Source organism: Setaria italica, chromosome VI (assembly GCF_000263155.2).
Source record: "Setaria italica strain Yugu1 chromosome VI, Setaria_italica_v2.0, whole genome shotgun sequence".
Classification (NCBI taxonomy): domain Eukaryota; kingdom Viridiplantae; phylum Streptophyta; class Magnoliopsida; order Poales; family Poaceae; genus Setaria; species Setaria italica.
In genome coordinates, this window is record NC_028455.1 from 6,703,077 (window position 1) to 6,718,055 (window position 14,979).

Below are 14,979 nucleotides of genomic sequence, written 5' to 3' on the forward strand. Positions count from 1 at the left end.
GATTCTCCGCGGGGGCTTTCGGCCCCAGGAAATTGCTGGGATCCCGGAGGGGATTTGCGTTCCCAAAGTCGCCGTAATGTAACTTCAGGTTTGCTGGTCGAGGGGCTCAATTCAAAAATTCATCTGTGGAGCAGATCAATATCTGAATTGGATTTACTAAATACTCCTTGGTTATACTTTGAATTGCTTCACTTGCAGCTGGTTCATCTCCACACTCATCATTGTAATGCCATATATTTTTATGTTTTTACACTACACATGTATAGTTGTAAAAGAAATTTGATTTATTTATTGCATTTTGTTGAGAAGGTATTGAAGAGAGAGTCCTGGGTAGATGAAATGCTATCTTTTAGTTTCTTAACATTTTAGTGAGTGAGGTGAGATAGCAATTTTCATGTAAAAATTAAGACGTGAGGAGTAAATTTTTTCCCATTCCATGTTCACGTAAGTTCATTATGTAAAATTTTGATTTTATTTTCTATGAGTTAACTGCTCACTAACTGAAAGAGCATCTAGGCTTCTAAGTGGGTTTTTGTGAATTGTATGACAAAATGATTAAATGACTAACTTGTTTGCTAAAGATTATGAGCAGAAATTTATTCTCATGTGTATATTGTGTTATTGATGAATGGAAGAATACATGGCTCATTCTCATGAAAGTATGTGATCCCATGAAGCAAAAGTGTGACATATGACAAGCGAATTGAAATAAGGTTAAAAACATGGTGATATGGTTGATACAATGGTCTCTAAATAATATGAAAGCTTGTTGGAAGACAATGGGATGTTAATATAAGAGAGAAGAGCAAGATAGTGTGCATGACTAAGAGACATGGAGCTATGTGATATTATTGGTCTCATTATTGAAAGCTTGCAAATGAGGAATGGATATTCAATGTTGATGTCAAGGCAAAGCTAAGCTCAAAATAGCACGATTGGATGAAGAAGTCAAGCAAGGGATTAGCGACGAGGTACTAAGCAAAGTTTGGTCAAGTGACAACTTGAGACATGGGATCTTTACTAGGGTGAAGTGGCTAGTACTTGGGAGATTTTGAGGTATCAAATCAAGCATTACCGAGTGAAGCAATGCAATGCATCAAATATTTGTCGGAGGACATATTGGAGTAGCTTAAGGATTGGAATTATGACTTGGATCACATATGTTGGAAAATCCTAAGCTACTAGCTCAAGATGGATGTGCTCAGCTAGAATGCAATGTTGAAGCCCTCAAGTTGACATGGATAAAGTATGGCATGAGTGAAGAAATACAAGCTCAAGTGATTGAAATATCATTTATATTTATTTTTGAGTATAGGTATGTTGTACTATCAAGAGGGATGCAACATTGGTTGATTGACAAAACCAAAAGTGTTTATAGTTGACCCATGTGAGATAAGCCTTGAGAGAAGTCCCGAAGTGCACTAACTCAGCCAAAATCAACTTGGCCAGTTTTTGGCTCTGACACGGGTAATGGCTAGTTTGTTTGAAAATCAGCCTAGCAAATTTGGGAAACCGGCTTAGCCGGTTTTTCCTCTGCTCTAACGGCTAGTTTATTTGGCTTGGGGTATTTATACCCATTGGTCTCCTCCTTGAGGGGTTGCTGGTGTTTGCTGGACTTAGAGCGTGCGGAAGCCTTTCTAACACTAGTGGAGCTCTCCCCTCTCTTTGTGAGATTTGTGTAATTCTTGATAAATCCTAGAGTTGGGTGGAGAGTGAGATTGTGTGTGAGCATTAGAGAGCACCTGTGAGCAATCCATAGCTTGAGCACTTGTAGTTGACATCAAAGCAACTTGTGAAGCATTTGTTACTCTTGGAGGTGGAGCCTCCTAGACGGCTAGGCGTCGCCGGCTAGCTCCCAAAGTGTGGTGAGCAGCGGCAAGTTTGTGAGGGCTGCGATCTTGCCTCTGCAAGGGAAAAGATCATCTAGTGGAAATGGGGAAGCGGTCGAGTGCGACCCAAGTTATTGGAAGGGAGTTGAAAGAGACTCGTATCCTGAAGAGTTTCTCAACGGGGATGTAGGATTCACAGTGGTAAATCTGAACTTCGGATAAACAAATCCTCGAGTCTCCATTTCGGTTTGCCTCACTTGTTCAATCTAGCATTTATTTGTGCTTCCGCTTCGACCTACTTGGGTATGCTTACTTATGTGCAGGACCTTTTCAACCTGCTGGAAATCATCTATAGAAGTGCATGTCAAGTTTGGTTTGTGCTAGAACTAGTTGGGGGCATCTTTCACATTGTTGGGGTTTTTTGTGGAAAATCGGCTAAGCCGGTTTTTGGGGAGATTCCGTAGAAATCTGCGAAAACTCCGGAAGTCGCTGACAAAAGTGTTTTAGATTGCGATAAATTTTAGGTTTGACTATTCAACCCCCTTCTAGTCGACATACAAGATCCTTTCACTAACTCAATCTCTTTCTAGTAATTAATTTTGGAACTAATCACAATGCAAAATCTAAGTGCGACTGAATGAAATAGGTCCTTGGGCACATGAGCGCATGAACATGTGTCCCTATATTGCACTTATTCATATAAGTAGACCTTTACTTATATCATAATTATTAGTTACAATGATACATTTGAAGTATAATATGAATAGAAAAAATGAATTATTGTTGACCCAATATAGTTATGGTCCATGAATAGTTTATCACAATAACTAGTCATGATTATATAACATAAGACATCACAGTAATATAAATTCGATAAATCACGAAACAAGAAAATTCTAAAATTGTCAGATGCATCCTTCCATTTAATCAACATTTATAACATCTTATTCTTGAAGTCATGCAATGCTTCTATCCACATTCATGGCTTCACTTTAAGGAGGTAATACGACCAATGAACACATTGAAGGCTTCATCTGTGTCAAGCATGCTAACCCTCAAAACCCTCTCATCCATTCCAAACTTTGATCCACCTCTCATCCACTCCAAACTTTGATCTATCGACATTCATGGCTTCACTTTAAGGAGGCAATACGACCAAGGAACACATTGAAGGCTTCATCTGTGTCAAGCATGCTAATCCTCACAACCCTCTCATCCACTCCAAACTTTGATCCACCTCGAGTGATTATTTTACGCTCACGTAGGAAAGACTCAAAGTCCTCTACACCATCTTTATGGCAACGAAGCCATGCGAATGCTAGCAATAAGGAACTTAATATGAGAAACAACTATATTTATTATTTTAGATATAAAAAGATGAAAAAAGATGTGATGCTTACGAGGATTGGCCGAGACGACTTCCTTAGCAAACATGCAGTAGCTAGAGAGCTTATCTGGGAGGCTAAAGATGCCCGAGGTTGCCACAACAGCACGAAGTCTGCTCCACCGTTCTGCCATTTTTCGTTGAGCAAAATGGAAGAGGAGGTTTACTTTGCTAGTGGGCGATAGCTCATATCCATCACAGACAACCTTGAGGATCTTTGCGGCGCGGAGCTGCGAGTCCTTAGACACACCAATGGTGTTTAGTTCAATGAACTTGGTCATTTTCTGGGCCACCTCCATGTCCTTCACCAACGCCCACCTGGAAAAATTTAGGAAACAACCATGGGTCATTTAATTTTGATTTTATGTAAAAATTATGTGATAGATTACTATCGGTGAAGACGTTATTTTTCATATTTAACAATTTTGATCATAAATGGAAAGATGATTACCCTAGCCTTGTGCCAGCATGGCCGGTGCACTTAGAGACAGTGAACAGCATGATGTCGTGGTCAGCTGCCTCGGTGATGGGGGTGTACTGCGGCCAATAGTAGGCAAAGTCATGAATGGTCTTCCCGGACTTGGACTTGGTAACAGCTTTTCTGATTCCGCCATCAGGATTGTTTGGCGAGCAAACGAGCTCAATGCAGGTGTCACCGGCAAACGTCGTATTGGCATCGCCATCCCAGCGGTAGAGCCCGGAGTTGAGGAAATTTGTCACAGATGGGTAGGACTGTACATAATCATGTGAACATTTCCTCAAAATTCATCAAAAGGGCATGCATTTCTCGTCATGAACGATCGATCTGTTGTTACCGAGTAGTAAGGCGCTGGCGAGACGACGCTCATGGGCTCGCCATCTTCTGCAGGCGAGAGCGCGAAGAGCGCAGCCTGGAAGAGTTGCGTGGATCCTGTCCCGACTAGCAGGTGGTACCCGTCGACAATGGCGTTGCCGACGAGGCGGTGGAGGCGGCGGACCTGGCGCTCGAACCCAGGCTCGACGAACCAGCAGAAGCCACCGAGGTCGGAGAAGTAGCTCATCGTCTGCCATCCAGGGATCGTGATCGTCGCACGGCCTCCCATCAAGCGCCAGAATTCGTCGTACAAAGTTGGGTCACCTCTGCAAGGACACGTACGTGCACATGCGTGTATCTTGAATTCATCTTCAAGACAAACTCCCAGTATTTTTAGAAATAGAAAGAAAACTGAATAGAGATCTAGAATTCATCATGGAGATGGACACCATGATGGATAAGGTAGAGAAAAGAAATGAGATCGATGGATGTATCAGATCAGATGACTCACTGGTCGAGGTTGACGACGGAGTCCGGGGTGACCGGCGGCTTGCCTTTGGACGGCTCCACCGTGGTGATCTCCTTGCCGCTACCTCCGCCGCCGTCGGATCGGCCCCCGCCGAAGTAGCGCCGGTGGATGTACATCGCTAGGAAGGCCAGGTTCGCCGCCACGGAGGCGGCAACCCCGATCCTCCTGGCGCACCGCACCGCCATCCCACCGCTCCTCTCCCTGGCCACCATGCCCTAGCTGCTTTTCACAGGCCGCGAGCTCACCTCCGATCACCCGTCGGAAGAGGAAGGGAACATGGCGAGCTACGGAACAACTTCCATTCCTCTCGCCGGAGCCGTCTGCATCTGCAATTTCCAAGCACGTCAAGTAATTAACATCACAGCCTGCTGCTTAGTGAAATCAAGTAGGAATGTGTTGAAGGAAGATCTAAAAAAAAGAATGTATTGAAGGAAGTTTACAGTGTACAGGTCATTAGTTTTAGTCGAAAAGCACTCAACCTAACTGCTTAGAGATTTTGACGGCAGCATTAGCTAGTTTCCGAATTCTGAAACAAGCAAACGAACTAAATAGAAACGTGCGTGTTCCTTACCGTGCGTTGAAGGAGATCCGATCCTCCAAGCGCGGGTGGAGATCGCGGAGGACGACGGCCACGGAGGAAGAGAAACTTGTTAGGGCTGGTCGACTAATTAGGGCTGCGGTAGCGGCAGGTTATGAACTTATGATCGAGACGGCAGGGTGAGTGATCTTATTCTGTTGGTTGCCGCAAGGGATGGATAAGCAGCATGCATGACTCATTCCCATGCATGTCCTGCTGCAGCACCAATTCCAGCCACACATGCCTTCACGTCTGCATGCATGGAAAGGGTCAATGGAACGATCTGATCTTAATTCCGGCTCCTGCATGCTAGCGCCATTTGACCAGCATCATCGTATCACAGATCACCATCGTCCCATCCCGTCCTCGTCCATCACTCCTCTTAGTAGTGCCCTTTTATTACGGATTTTTTTTTAGAGATTTTGTTTTGTTTTGTTCGGATCCAAAAGAGATCTAGTTTTTCCACATCAGCATGCATGGCGGGCCTCGCTATTCCCGTAGTGCCCCAACTAACCCACTCCACCAACATCACATCAATCCTGGCATGGCCGGGTTGATTGGTCCATTCTCCTTTGAGTGAAATGCATTGCATGTGTCACTAAAATATTCTGACATTCTCATTGAGTCACCTTTCTCGTGTCACCTATTATGCATAATGTGTTTTCACATAGTGAGTGGCTGGGTGCTGCTTGGCACAGAGACGCTTGTGGGGCGGGGGCAGGGAATGTTTTGGAGCTATTGCGGTGGATATCCATGAATGGAGGAGGACAAATGCACGCGCGCATAGCTGCGTGGGGGCTCAGATCACCCTTATCATGAGTGGATTGTGGAACTTGCACTTTCTAACGCCACCTCCTCACGGGCGGCTCGACTGTGCTTCCATCTAAGGATGGCAACTGGCACATTATTCATACGCACATACTGTACAGATCCTTTTTCTTTTCCGTAAAGTTAATCTCACACATGTGCCCACAACCCACCCCGGGTAAAAAGTTGTGCTCACGCTCATGCCCGTCATCCACCGGTGTCGTGTGCCCGCGGGCATGCCCACACAGGAACTCACAGCCATCAATTATGTAAATCAACATAATATATGAAGCACAAGGATCACATAACATTACAAATAATGCATCACACATTGTTCAAAAGATCACATCACACATAGTTCAGCATTTTAGCAAGAGTACAAATCCAAATAAACATTGTTCTGCAAGCCAAAGTCTTAACCACGGGAACAAGCTAAGAGCTCCATTTGTCGGTGAAGAGCAAGAGCTGAGCACTCGCCGGACATCACACATCGCGCATGAACGAGTGGAATCACATCCAGGCCCGCGATCTGGCTGGGTCGGTCCATCCCAAATGGGCTGGGCCATCCATCACCACGACTAAATGGCCTGACCCAGTAATTTAGTATTCTCCTCCACGCAAAAAGAAATGCCTGAAATCAACCTCCTCACGAAAGAAAACCGAAAATTTTGAATTAAAAGGAATGGACAGACGTTGGAGATCTATGTCCCGAAAATGTGATTAGGTCATGCAGCTTTAATTTTTGTTAGTTTCCTAGTAGAGCAAGTGGTTCCACTATTCTCTGTTTTTTTTTGTTCTGTCCGAAGCCTGACTGGACTCACGTGCAATCATGCATATGAACAAAGATTAAACTCTGAATCCAAAACGAAAAAAAAATAAGAAGTTACATTGGGCATTGGCTAATAATGAATTGACAACACCTGCACATTGTGATGGATTCCATCCGGCACAAAACCAGAGAGATTCCCAAATTAGTCAAACCCATGCAAAGATCACTCACCCTCCTCCTCTTCCCCCCCATTTTTAATCAAATCACCTAAAAATAATTTATATTAATCTTTGTTCCATTTTTTTATTTTTTTAATCAAATCACCTAACTGAAAATAGTTTAAAAATCACATAATTCTATTGAACCATTTATTTTTTATTTAAAACTTTTATTACCACTGTTACCCTGATAAAACCTAAAAATTCTATATGAGTACTACTACTATTATATTAGCAACTAACCTCCCCGGGTTACGCTTAACAACCTTCCTTACCAGCCGACACCGGGGAACGAAGGAACGGTCCAGATTATTTTGCAGAAAGGTCCAGCCATTTTTCGCGAATTTGCCTCCAGATCCCTGCGGCTCCCGCGAATTGCGATATAAGCCGTTCACGTGGGCATTCCGCGGGCGCTAATTCCAATGCCAATGGCGGCCGGCGCCGGCGACCCCGCCCCGTTTGCGGAGGCGGCCGGCTTCGGCTCCAACCACCTGCCGCCGCGGTGGGGGCCGCCGCCCCCTTCCCCGTCCCCCGCGGTCGGCAAGCTGCTGCCGTCCGGCGCGGTGCCGCGGCACTCGTACGTGTTCGACGGCGAGGGCGGGTTCGCGGAGGCGCCCTGGGGCCTTGCCGCGTCGGGGAAGGCGAGCCGGCCAGGGGAGTTCACGTGGCACCACGTCGAGCTCCCGCGCGCGGCTCCCGGCGGCGCTGGCGCGGGCGCGGCGGCCATGGCCAAGCCGCTCCACCACGCGCAGGCGCTGATCGAGCTCCTCTGCCCGCCGCTCACGCTGCAGGAGATCCTCGCGTTCGTCGCCACGGGCCCGCACTGCGCCTCCGCCGCCGGCGGCGGCGACGCGCTCCTGCTCCGCGTCAGCTCGCCGGGGCCCGTCGGCAGCGCGTACGCGCTCCGCCTCGCCGCGCGCGTCGCCGAGACCTCCGTCGTCACCGTCTCCGTCGGCGGCGTCCCGCGCCTCGCGTTCGGAACCACGCAGGCGTCGCTCCTCTCCGAGGTGCCGCTCGGCGTCGCGGTCTCGCTCTCCGACGAGGGCCACGGAGGGGGCCGCGCCGTCGACGGCGGCGTCGTCATCGAGGAGCGCCTGCTCGAGTCGCTGCTCGCCATGAACCACGCCGACGGCGCGCACACCGACAACCCGGTGCCGCGGACGGTGTCCAACCTCCTCGTGCACGTCCTCGGCACCCACGTCGACCACGTCCACGACATTGTCACGCGCCTCGAGATGGACCTCGACGCCATCGAGCTGCAGCTCGACAAAGGTAAGCGGTCGGTCGGTCGGGGGTTGCTTTCTTGCTCGGCAATCGCGTAAGCTTCCATTCATATTCCTCATCTGGATAAAAGTTTTCGCTTTGCTGCCAACCTACGCCTCTGTGGTTGGTGAAGGCGAAAAATGTAGACCTCTGCTGCATGAACTCACATCCTAATTAGGATGGATGGGATCATCATCACTGGTGTACAATGAAATCGAGCGAGTCATGCAAACGATGGTAAAAAATGTGACATTGGTCAAAAATGGCAAGCTGGGTCAGAGGAGAACGGGGATCGGGATCCTTGACGGGATGGACGTCGTCGTTGAAGGCGTGTGATTGTTTATTTGCATCAGAACGACAAATCGAGACATTTCGAAATGGTTGAATGCAAGTCTGAACTGAATGTAACATTGACAAGGACTCTGATGCTGATATGTCATGAATCATGATCCTGGTGTAGTAGTGCTTGCTGATTAGACCCACTTCACATGGTCATGAGTGTCAACCATCTACAATGCAATGCGACCTATGTCTAGTAAATTGTGTCTGCTTCAGGAAAAGGGCTAGCATTGTGGAAATCTAGAGGGAAAACGTCTTGGCCTGCATTCTAGTATACTCTGGCAAATGCCATTTCGCATTCTCACCTCTTCCTCCCTAAGGACTTAGCTTCATGATTGGTGGTGGATATTGCTTGCAGGTGGTCACTTTATGAGGAAACTTTTGCTGGATGGCAGGAGATTCCCAAAAATGCATCTTGATTTACAGCGCCTGCTTCAGGTACATTGGAATCCTGGGATCCTATGTTTACAATTTACACTGTTTGAGTTCTAGTCAAAATTGCAATGTGCATGGAGTAAGTGACCATTCGATGTTGAAGGTTATCATGCTGTGTTGCTTGTAATTTGACTTCCATACTCTGAAAGAACAGTCAGTTGAATTGAATTAATGTATGGACTTACAGAAGGCACAGATTGATGCTACTATTTTGTTTGTGTAGGTTGTTTCTCATGGTGAACAAGTGTTCCCCCGTGTGAAGGAAAAATGTGCGAGCAAGAGTTGGTTCTCAACAGGAGACATTGCCGCCCTTGAAGATCTGATAGGTCGCCTTAGGAGGCTCAAAGAAAACCTAGGATTCATAACAAATAGAGTGACAACACTTCAGGCTAGTCTGGACAGTTGGCAATCCGAGCAGATAAACAAAAGCTTATACTATCTTTCATTTCTCTCCATAATATTCCTTCCTCTATCCATTGTCACAGGAGGTAAGTTCTTTCTACTGGTTCTCATTCATGTCTACTTTCCCCAATTCATTTCTTTGGTTCTCACTTACATGACTTATAATTGCACAATTTGTCCAGTTTTCGGGATGAATGTTGGTGGTGTGCCATGGACCGAGCAGAACAAGAACCCAAAGAACCGAGATGGCTTCATGAATGTCATGCTAATATGTGTCGCGATCTTGCTGCTTCTGTTGCTCTGTTTCTTGTTTCCTTCATTGTATTCACATGTGACGACATGGAGAACCCGTCGTGAACTGAAGCGGAACAATTCTCAGAACAAAAGACACCTGAAACTCTTCAAAGGTCACAAAGAAGGTTACATGCGCCTATGACAATAGTTACAAACTACGGTGCTCATCTCAGCGGTAAGGTTAATGACAGTGATGTTGTAAAATTAGAGGAAAAGATCCTAGACAGTCAACACATGTACAGGTTTGAAGGAGAACCTCCATTGGAGGTTCATATCTTGTTCATTGATTAGTTCATTTTTGTTGTAGTCTTTGGTATGTTGGGGAAGCATATAAGCTCATGGTCGTAACTGTAACATTTTTTCCCCTCAAAACTGTGACAATTTCCCCATGATACTTGGCCATTGTTCTTCCAGGCTGCTCTTTATGTAGTCAAGCAAATTTGGTCATGTTTATGGCACGCTGAAACTGCAACGTGCTGAACAAATGCTTGGCCTGTTCTTCTGAAGCATGTTGGTGTGTTCATTGCTTTGCTGCATGCCAGCATGATTGCACATTCCTAGCAATTGACAATGCTGGCAAAACATGACCAAGTCTCTGTTTTATTTCCCTTGAGTTGATTGTGGAAGCAACGAAAGTTGCAAGTACTTTACCTCCAAAAGTGCCGACCAGAATATGCAAGTGTGCTGATTGGATCCATCGAGTAAACAAATTGCTGCATGTGAGTTTGACATTTGGTTTGGAATTGGAGATAGGCCTGGCTAGAAGACACCTTCACACCTGCCCAGAAGGAACCTTCAGATCTAAAAATGTTCATGGCATATTTGGCATCTACCGACATTTTTGATAAGATAAACAATTGTGGATTCCAGATTTTGACATCTTCAAGAATCATGAATAGAAGCGAGCATGGATCAAAATCGCTCAAAGGTGTCAATTTTATTCTATGAGTTCCCCATAATATTCAAGTACAAGGGAAAATGGCAAAGCTAAAAGCACACTTCATTCTTCCCAAAAAGAAACGGAGTGTTTCAATGATACACCTCTCGTAGAAAAAAGAAATTATGAGGTTTCATTTCTATGCACAACCCCGTATAATTTCACTTTGATCTGCAGACTGCACCGAATGATGACTCTACCGCACAGATATGGTGGACAATTGATGGACACCACTGGAACTCCTCTTCTAGAACCTGTAATGAAGAGTAACAGTGTTAGGATGCAACTAAGCAAACAAGCGTGCAAGTGTACGAAAGAAAAGTAGATTTGCTTCTTATGTTGTTTACTACAGAGTAGGATCTAACTGTTTCCAGCAAAAGTAGGGAAGCCTCACCTCTATGGATTTAATTTTATCTCTCATGAAGTGTTAGCAAAAAAAATACTAAGACCTGCATCTACAGAAGTACTGTCATAATACTAAAGCCAGCATACTTTATGTTGTTTGCTTAGGTTTATCATGACTCCAGCACAGATAAATGGATAATAACATGAAGAAAAACTAAGTGGTGCACCTTAAATTCAACTTCACTTGGGCTTCAGGCTTTGAGACTGTACAGGAGATGAATGATCTGCAAAAACAAAGCCATGTGTTCATCTTAATGGTTCATCCACAGACAAAGAATCAGACGATAACATTACTATCACGGGCAGTACCACTTGTCAAACCAGTCGAAATTACTCTATCAATGTTATCAATGCGGCGCTGTATGGACTTCAGTAGCATGTTCAGTGCTGAAATTCTTTTACGGATAGTGGAAATCCTTGCTGAATGTTGCATTATTACCAGTGAAGGTGCATTCTCTAATAGTCTGTCCAATTCTGCAAAAACATTAGGCTCAGTTCCATGCAGTTTCTGGGTACACATACATATTGTTCAGCAAAAAAATTGTCTAGTCCATTGATATATGAAAAAAAAATTGAACAATCAGGGGGGGGGGGGGGGGGGGGTTCAAAGTAGAAAGTAGAAAGTGCAAAAAAGAGCACTCCAAGGAATAGACAGGTAAAAGTATAGCTCCAAGATTGTCTTGAACTTTATTATTTCTAGTACAAGCTGGCCCAAACCCTGAGTTGCTCGATTTATTGATGGCATATTTTTAACTGCTAGAATTTACAAATCAATTCATTAACTCTCAGTCTCTAGCAATAATTGGATTTGGCTGGCATTAAATAAAGCAACTATTAACTACTGCGATCATATGTTTACAACATACTCCCTCCTTTTCTCAATTTAAGGCTTATTAGCATTTTAATATGATATTTACCAACAAGTTTACATTGATAATATACTGGAGAGAAATTAATGGTCAAAGTTTACTTTCGAGAGTCGAGACCTTTTGAAATCCTAATACCCCATACATAAAGGAAAGAAGGAAGTAGTTTATAGTTTACACGGGATGATTCAAATGAGGTTCATATACACCTCAATACACGCATGTAAAAACATAAAAAATATTGCACAAGAGAGATTTAATATTGCACAAGAGAGATTTTGACTCAATTGCCGTGGCAACGAACTCAAAATTTTGACTTCGCCTTGTGCATGGTTAAGATCCCAAAGTGGCAAAGTGTACCCAGATACAAATACAGAACACATAACCCATTCGGTATGCCATTTAGATCCCATTAAATCTTCAGTTTTGAATTAACACTACAATATGAACCTAACCTAGCATTAATGAGGCAAAAATGCTACGCATCAGAAGTTTCAGAACCCTAAGCAACACGGCCATTCACGTGACCGCAGTAGCATCAGGGAGCGAGTGGAAGGGATTGTCGCGGGGAAGGCGAGAGGGAGCAGCAGAGATTTTTCACCCACCTCCGTTGAGGCGGTCGATGGCGGCGGCGACCTCGTCCTGGCTCCGGGCGGTGGCGGCCGCCCGCGCCTCGTGCTCCCGCAGCGCGCCGCCCAGCACCCCCGCGATCGCAGCGGCCAGCGCCTCGCAACGCTCCGGCGGGTACGCGGCCCGCTCATCCTCCGCGCCGCTACCGTGCCCCGCGCTCTCCGGACGCCGGTCGCCGGCGGCGGCGGAGGAGGAGGGGAGATCTGCGCCGTCCATTACTGATGGTCCCATCTAGAGGGCTCCAGTAGTGTGGTGGAAACTAGCGAAGCGGCCCACCGTTGGGCCGAAAAATTGGGCCAAAATCGGGCTATAATGCGCTGACGGGCCTTAAAAAAGATAATCGATTTTTCCTTCTTACATGACTCATATTTTATTCAGAAGTAAAATACATGAATGACCACGAAGGGATGTCATCAGGTCTCTGAGCTCGTCCCAGGTGCTCTAGAAATACATTTTTGATCCTAAAATTGTTCTAAGATATTATCAGTTCCTAATGCTCTCAAAATACATTTTAGATCTTAAATTTATCATGGATGTCATCAGTAGTCCAAAATAGAGAGACAGACATTATCGTAGATCCTATTCTCTCGGTAGATCTAATAACACAATTTAAAAGCTTAGGAACATAAAATGATCCTCGGGGACAGGTTTAGAGCAACTCCATAAGAATCTGTATCCTACCCCCTAATACTTTATTTAGGGCAAAACTTCCCCAAGTTATTTGTGACGCCAAAACAGAGCCCGTCGCCGCGCATATTTACACGATTTTCCTCCTCCCCCAATCGGTCTTCCCGCGCACGCGAGAGAGTCTTCCCGCACTCGTGAGAGTCTTCCGGCGCCCGATGCCCGGCACTGGCTCGACGGATGCAGAGCTGGGGCAAGGGAGAAGGAGCGGCGACGGCGTGATGTGCTGCGGGAGCTTGAGCGCCACGGGCCGCCGCTGGGACCGGCCACGGCAGCCCCACTCCTTCGCGCCACCCGCACTAACCGCCATCAGGGTAGGCCGCAGCGCTCCTGCTCCTCCGCGACGCCACGCGGGCCGGGGCCGGCAGTGGCCCCCTGCTCCTCCGCGCCGCCGCATGGGTCGTCGATAGGCCAGTGCTCGTAGTTACACCCGGGGAACAACGGCGCCATCTCCGTCAGCACGTACACTACGGGAAACCTTAAATTCGCCGAGTGTTTTCTTTTTGCCGAGTGTTTTTTTTCGGACACTCGGCAAACAAGCTCTTTGCCGAGTGCCAAACCAAAAACACTCGGCAAAAAAAAAACACTCGGCAAATAGGGGCTTTGCCGAGTGTCAAATGAAAAACACTCGGCAAAGCCCCCTGTTTGGCGAGTGTCAAAAAAAACACTCGGCAAAGAGGGGGGTTTGCCGAGTGTCAAAAAAAACACTCGGCAAATAGGGGGGTTTGCCTAGTGTTTTTTTGACACTTGGCAAAAAAATAATTTTTTTTCTCTTTTCACCATGAAATTTTTTTCTACTCCCTACATACAACATGTGGTACTCCATGTTAAAATTTGGTATATTTTTGAATTTATTTGCTATATTTATTTAATTAATTGCATTTCAAGGGAATTTTTGGTATAAGTCAAATTTGAACTGCAAGTGATTCAAATTATGGAATAAAATGAGTAGAAAAATGATATTCATGTTATTTGGACCAATTTGAGACCTGACCCATGAAATGAAAAGAAATTTCGAACATCTTGTTCAGGAAACACGACCATGAACGTGTGGCAGTAGTATTTTTAAATTGTAAAAAAAACAATCAAAGTCTGAAAATTATGAGATTTGCCATGATGTGATGATATAATACGTGGAGGCTGTGGAAAAAAATTGAGAAGATTTTGCACATTTTATCATGTACGATGATTACAAACCGAAGCATCTCAGAAGAAGAATAGTAACTTTGAAAAGGATTCGAAAAAATTTAGAGTCGAAGTGACGGTCGAGTTCGGTTTGACTACAAAACTTTTTGTATAGTCAGTAGAGAACCTATATTGGTTCGTGTGAAAATTTGGTATTTTTTTGAAACTGTTGGATATTTTTTAAATTTTTTTCAAAAAAATTTTGCCGAGTGTCCTACGTTGGACACTCGGCAAAGAAACTCTTTACCGAGTGTCCACGTAGGACACTCGGCAAACAGACGGCACCACAAAACAAATATCGCCTCCCCCCCGGCCCCCTCCCCACTCTCCTCTTCCCCGCACGCCTCGACCCATTCCCCTCACTCTCCTCTCTTACTGCTGCCGCGTGAGTACTGCGACGATTGCGAGGAGAATGGAGGTACCGTAGGCTTACGGGAAGGTTATGTCAAGGCATCTTTTAATTGAGAGATATGGACAGAAGAAGGTTCCTTCCCTAATTGGACATCGAGAAATTGTTGAAGCAAAATCTGGACTTCGGCTTCTGCGTTGAACAACACGGAGGACTTGGGAGGATCTACTTAACTCCCATGCAGCTCAAATCGGCTCGCGAAGTGGTGCAACCGCGTGCAATCA

At 45.5% G+C, this 14,979-nt stretch overlaps 3 protein-coding genes across 3 annotated transcripts; 1 reads left to right on the forward strand and 2 right to left on the reverse strand.

Annotated features, from left to right (window-relative positions):
- Nucleotides 1-2,962: 2,962 nt before the first annotated feature.
- LOC101756802 (tryptophan aminotransferase-related protein 2) lies at nt 2,963-4,253 on the reverse strand. Its single transcript, XM_022827724.1, has 4 exons — nt 4,029-4,253; nt 3,665-3,945; nt 3,230-3,531; nt 2,963-3,147 (listed from the first exon to the last, which is right to left on the reverse strand). Exons 1-4 carry the CDS (start codon nt 4,251-4,253, stop codon nt 2,963-2,965), a joined length of 993 nt encoding a protein of 330 aa, XP_022683459.1.
- A 3,097-nt stretch (nt 4,254-7,350) lies between these two features.
- Nucleotides 7,351-10,145, forward strand: LOC101757218 (zinc transport protein ZntB). The gene is made up of 4 exons (XM_004972887.2): nt 7,351-8,178; nt 8,867-8,946; nt 9,167-9,431; nt 9,528-10,145. Exons 1-4 carry the CDS (start codon nt 7,632-7,634, stop codon nt 9,779-9,781), a joined length of 1,146 nt encoding a protein of 381 aa, XP_004972944.2. The 5' UTR covers nt 7,351-7,631; the 3' UTR covers nt 9,782-10,145.
- Nucleotides 10,146-10,547: 402 nt separating this feature from the next.
- LOC101757607 lies at nt 10,548-12,715 on the reverse strand. Its single transcript, XM_012846972.2, has 4 exons — nt 12,453-12,715; nt 11,291-11,455; nt 11,149-11,205; nt 10,548-10,830 (listed from the first exon to the last, which is right to left on the reverse strand). The coding sequence occupies exons 1-3, from the start codon at nt 12,706-12,708 to the stop codon at nt 11,162-11,164; spliced, it is 465 nt and encodes a 154-aa protein (XP_012702426.2). The 5' UTR covers nt 12,709-12,715; the 3' UTR covers nt 10,548-10,830; nt 11,149-11,161.
- Nucleotides 12,716-14,979: the final 2,264 nt, after the last annotated feature.

What these genes read in the sequence shown, in the direction of transcription:
- LOC101756802 (XM_022827724.1), bottom strand. Translation starts at nt 4,253, where the DNA reads ATGAGCTACTTCTCCGACCTCGGTGGCTTCTGCTGGTTCGTCGAGCCT. An exon ending in CGCCAGCGCCTTACTACTCG is followed by an intron (nt 3,946 to 4,028) that starts GTAACAACAGAT and finishes GATTATGTACAG; the next exon opens with TCCTACCCATCTGTGACAAA. An exon ending in CATGCTGGCACAAGGCTAGG is followed by an intron (nt 3,532 to 3,664) that starts GTAATCATCTTT and finishes AAATTTTTCCAG; the next exon opens with GTGGGCGTTGGTGAAGGACA.
- LOC101757218 (XM_004972887.2), top strand. Translation starts at nt 7,632, where the DNA reads ATGGCCAAGCCGCTCCACCACGCGCAGGCGCTGATCGAGCTCCTCTGC. An exon ending in CGAGCTGCAGCTCGACAAAG is followed by an intron (nt 8,179 to 8,866) that starts GTAAGCGGTCGG and finishes TATTGCTTGCAG; the next exon opens with GTGGTCACTTTATGAGGAAA. An exon ending in TCTATCCATTGTCACAGGAG is followed by an intron (nt 9,432 to 9,527) that starts GTAAGTTCTTTC and finishes CAATTTGTCCAG; the next exon opens with TTTTCGGGATGAATGTTGGT.
- LOC101757607 (XM_012846972.2), bottom strand. Translation starts at nt 12,708, where the DNA reads ATGGGACCATCAGTAATGGACGGCGCAGATCTCCCCTCCTCCTCCGCC. An exon ending in CATCGACCGCCTCAACGGAG is followed by an intron (nt 11,456 to 12,452) that starts GTGGGTGAAAAA and finishes ATGTTTTTGCAG; the next exon opens with AATTGGACAGACTATTAGAG. An exon ending in TTCGACTGGTTTGACAAGTG is followed by an intron (nt 11,206 to 11,290) that starts GTACTGCCCGTG and finishes TTGTTTTTGCAG; the next exon opens with ATCATTCATCTCCTGTACAG.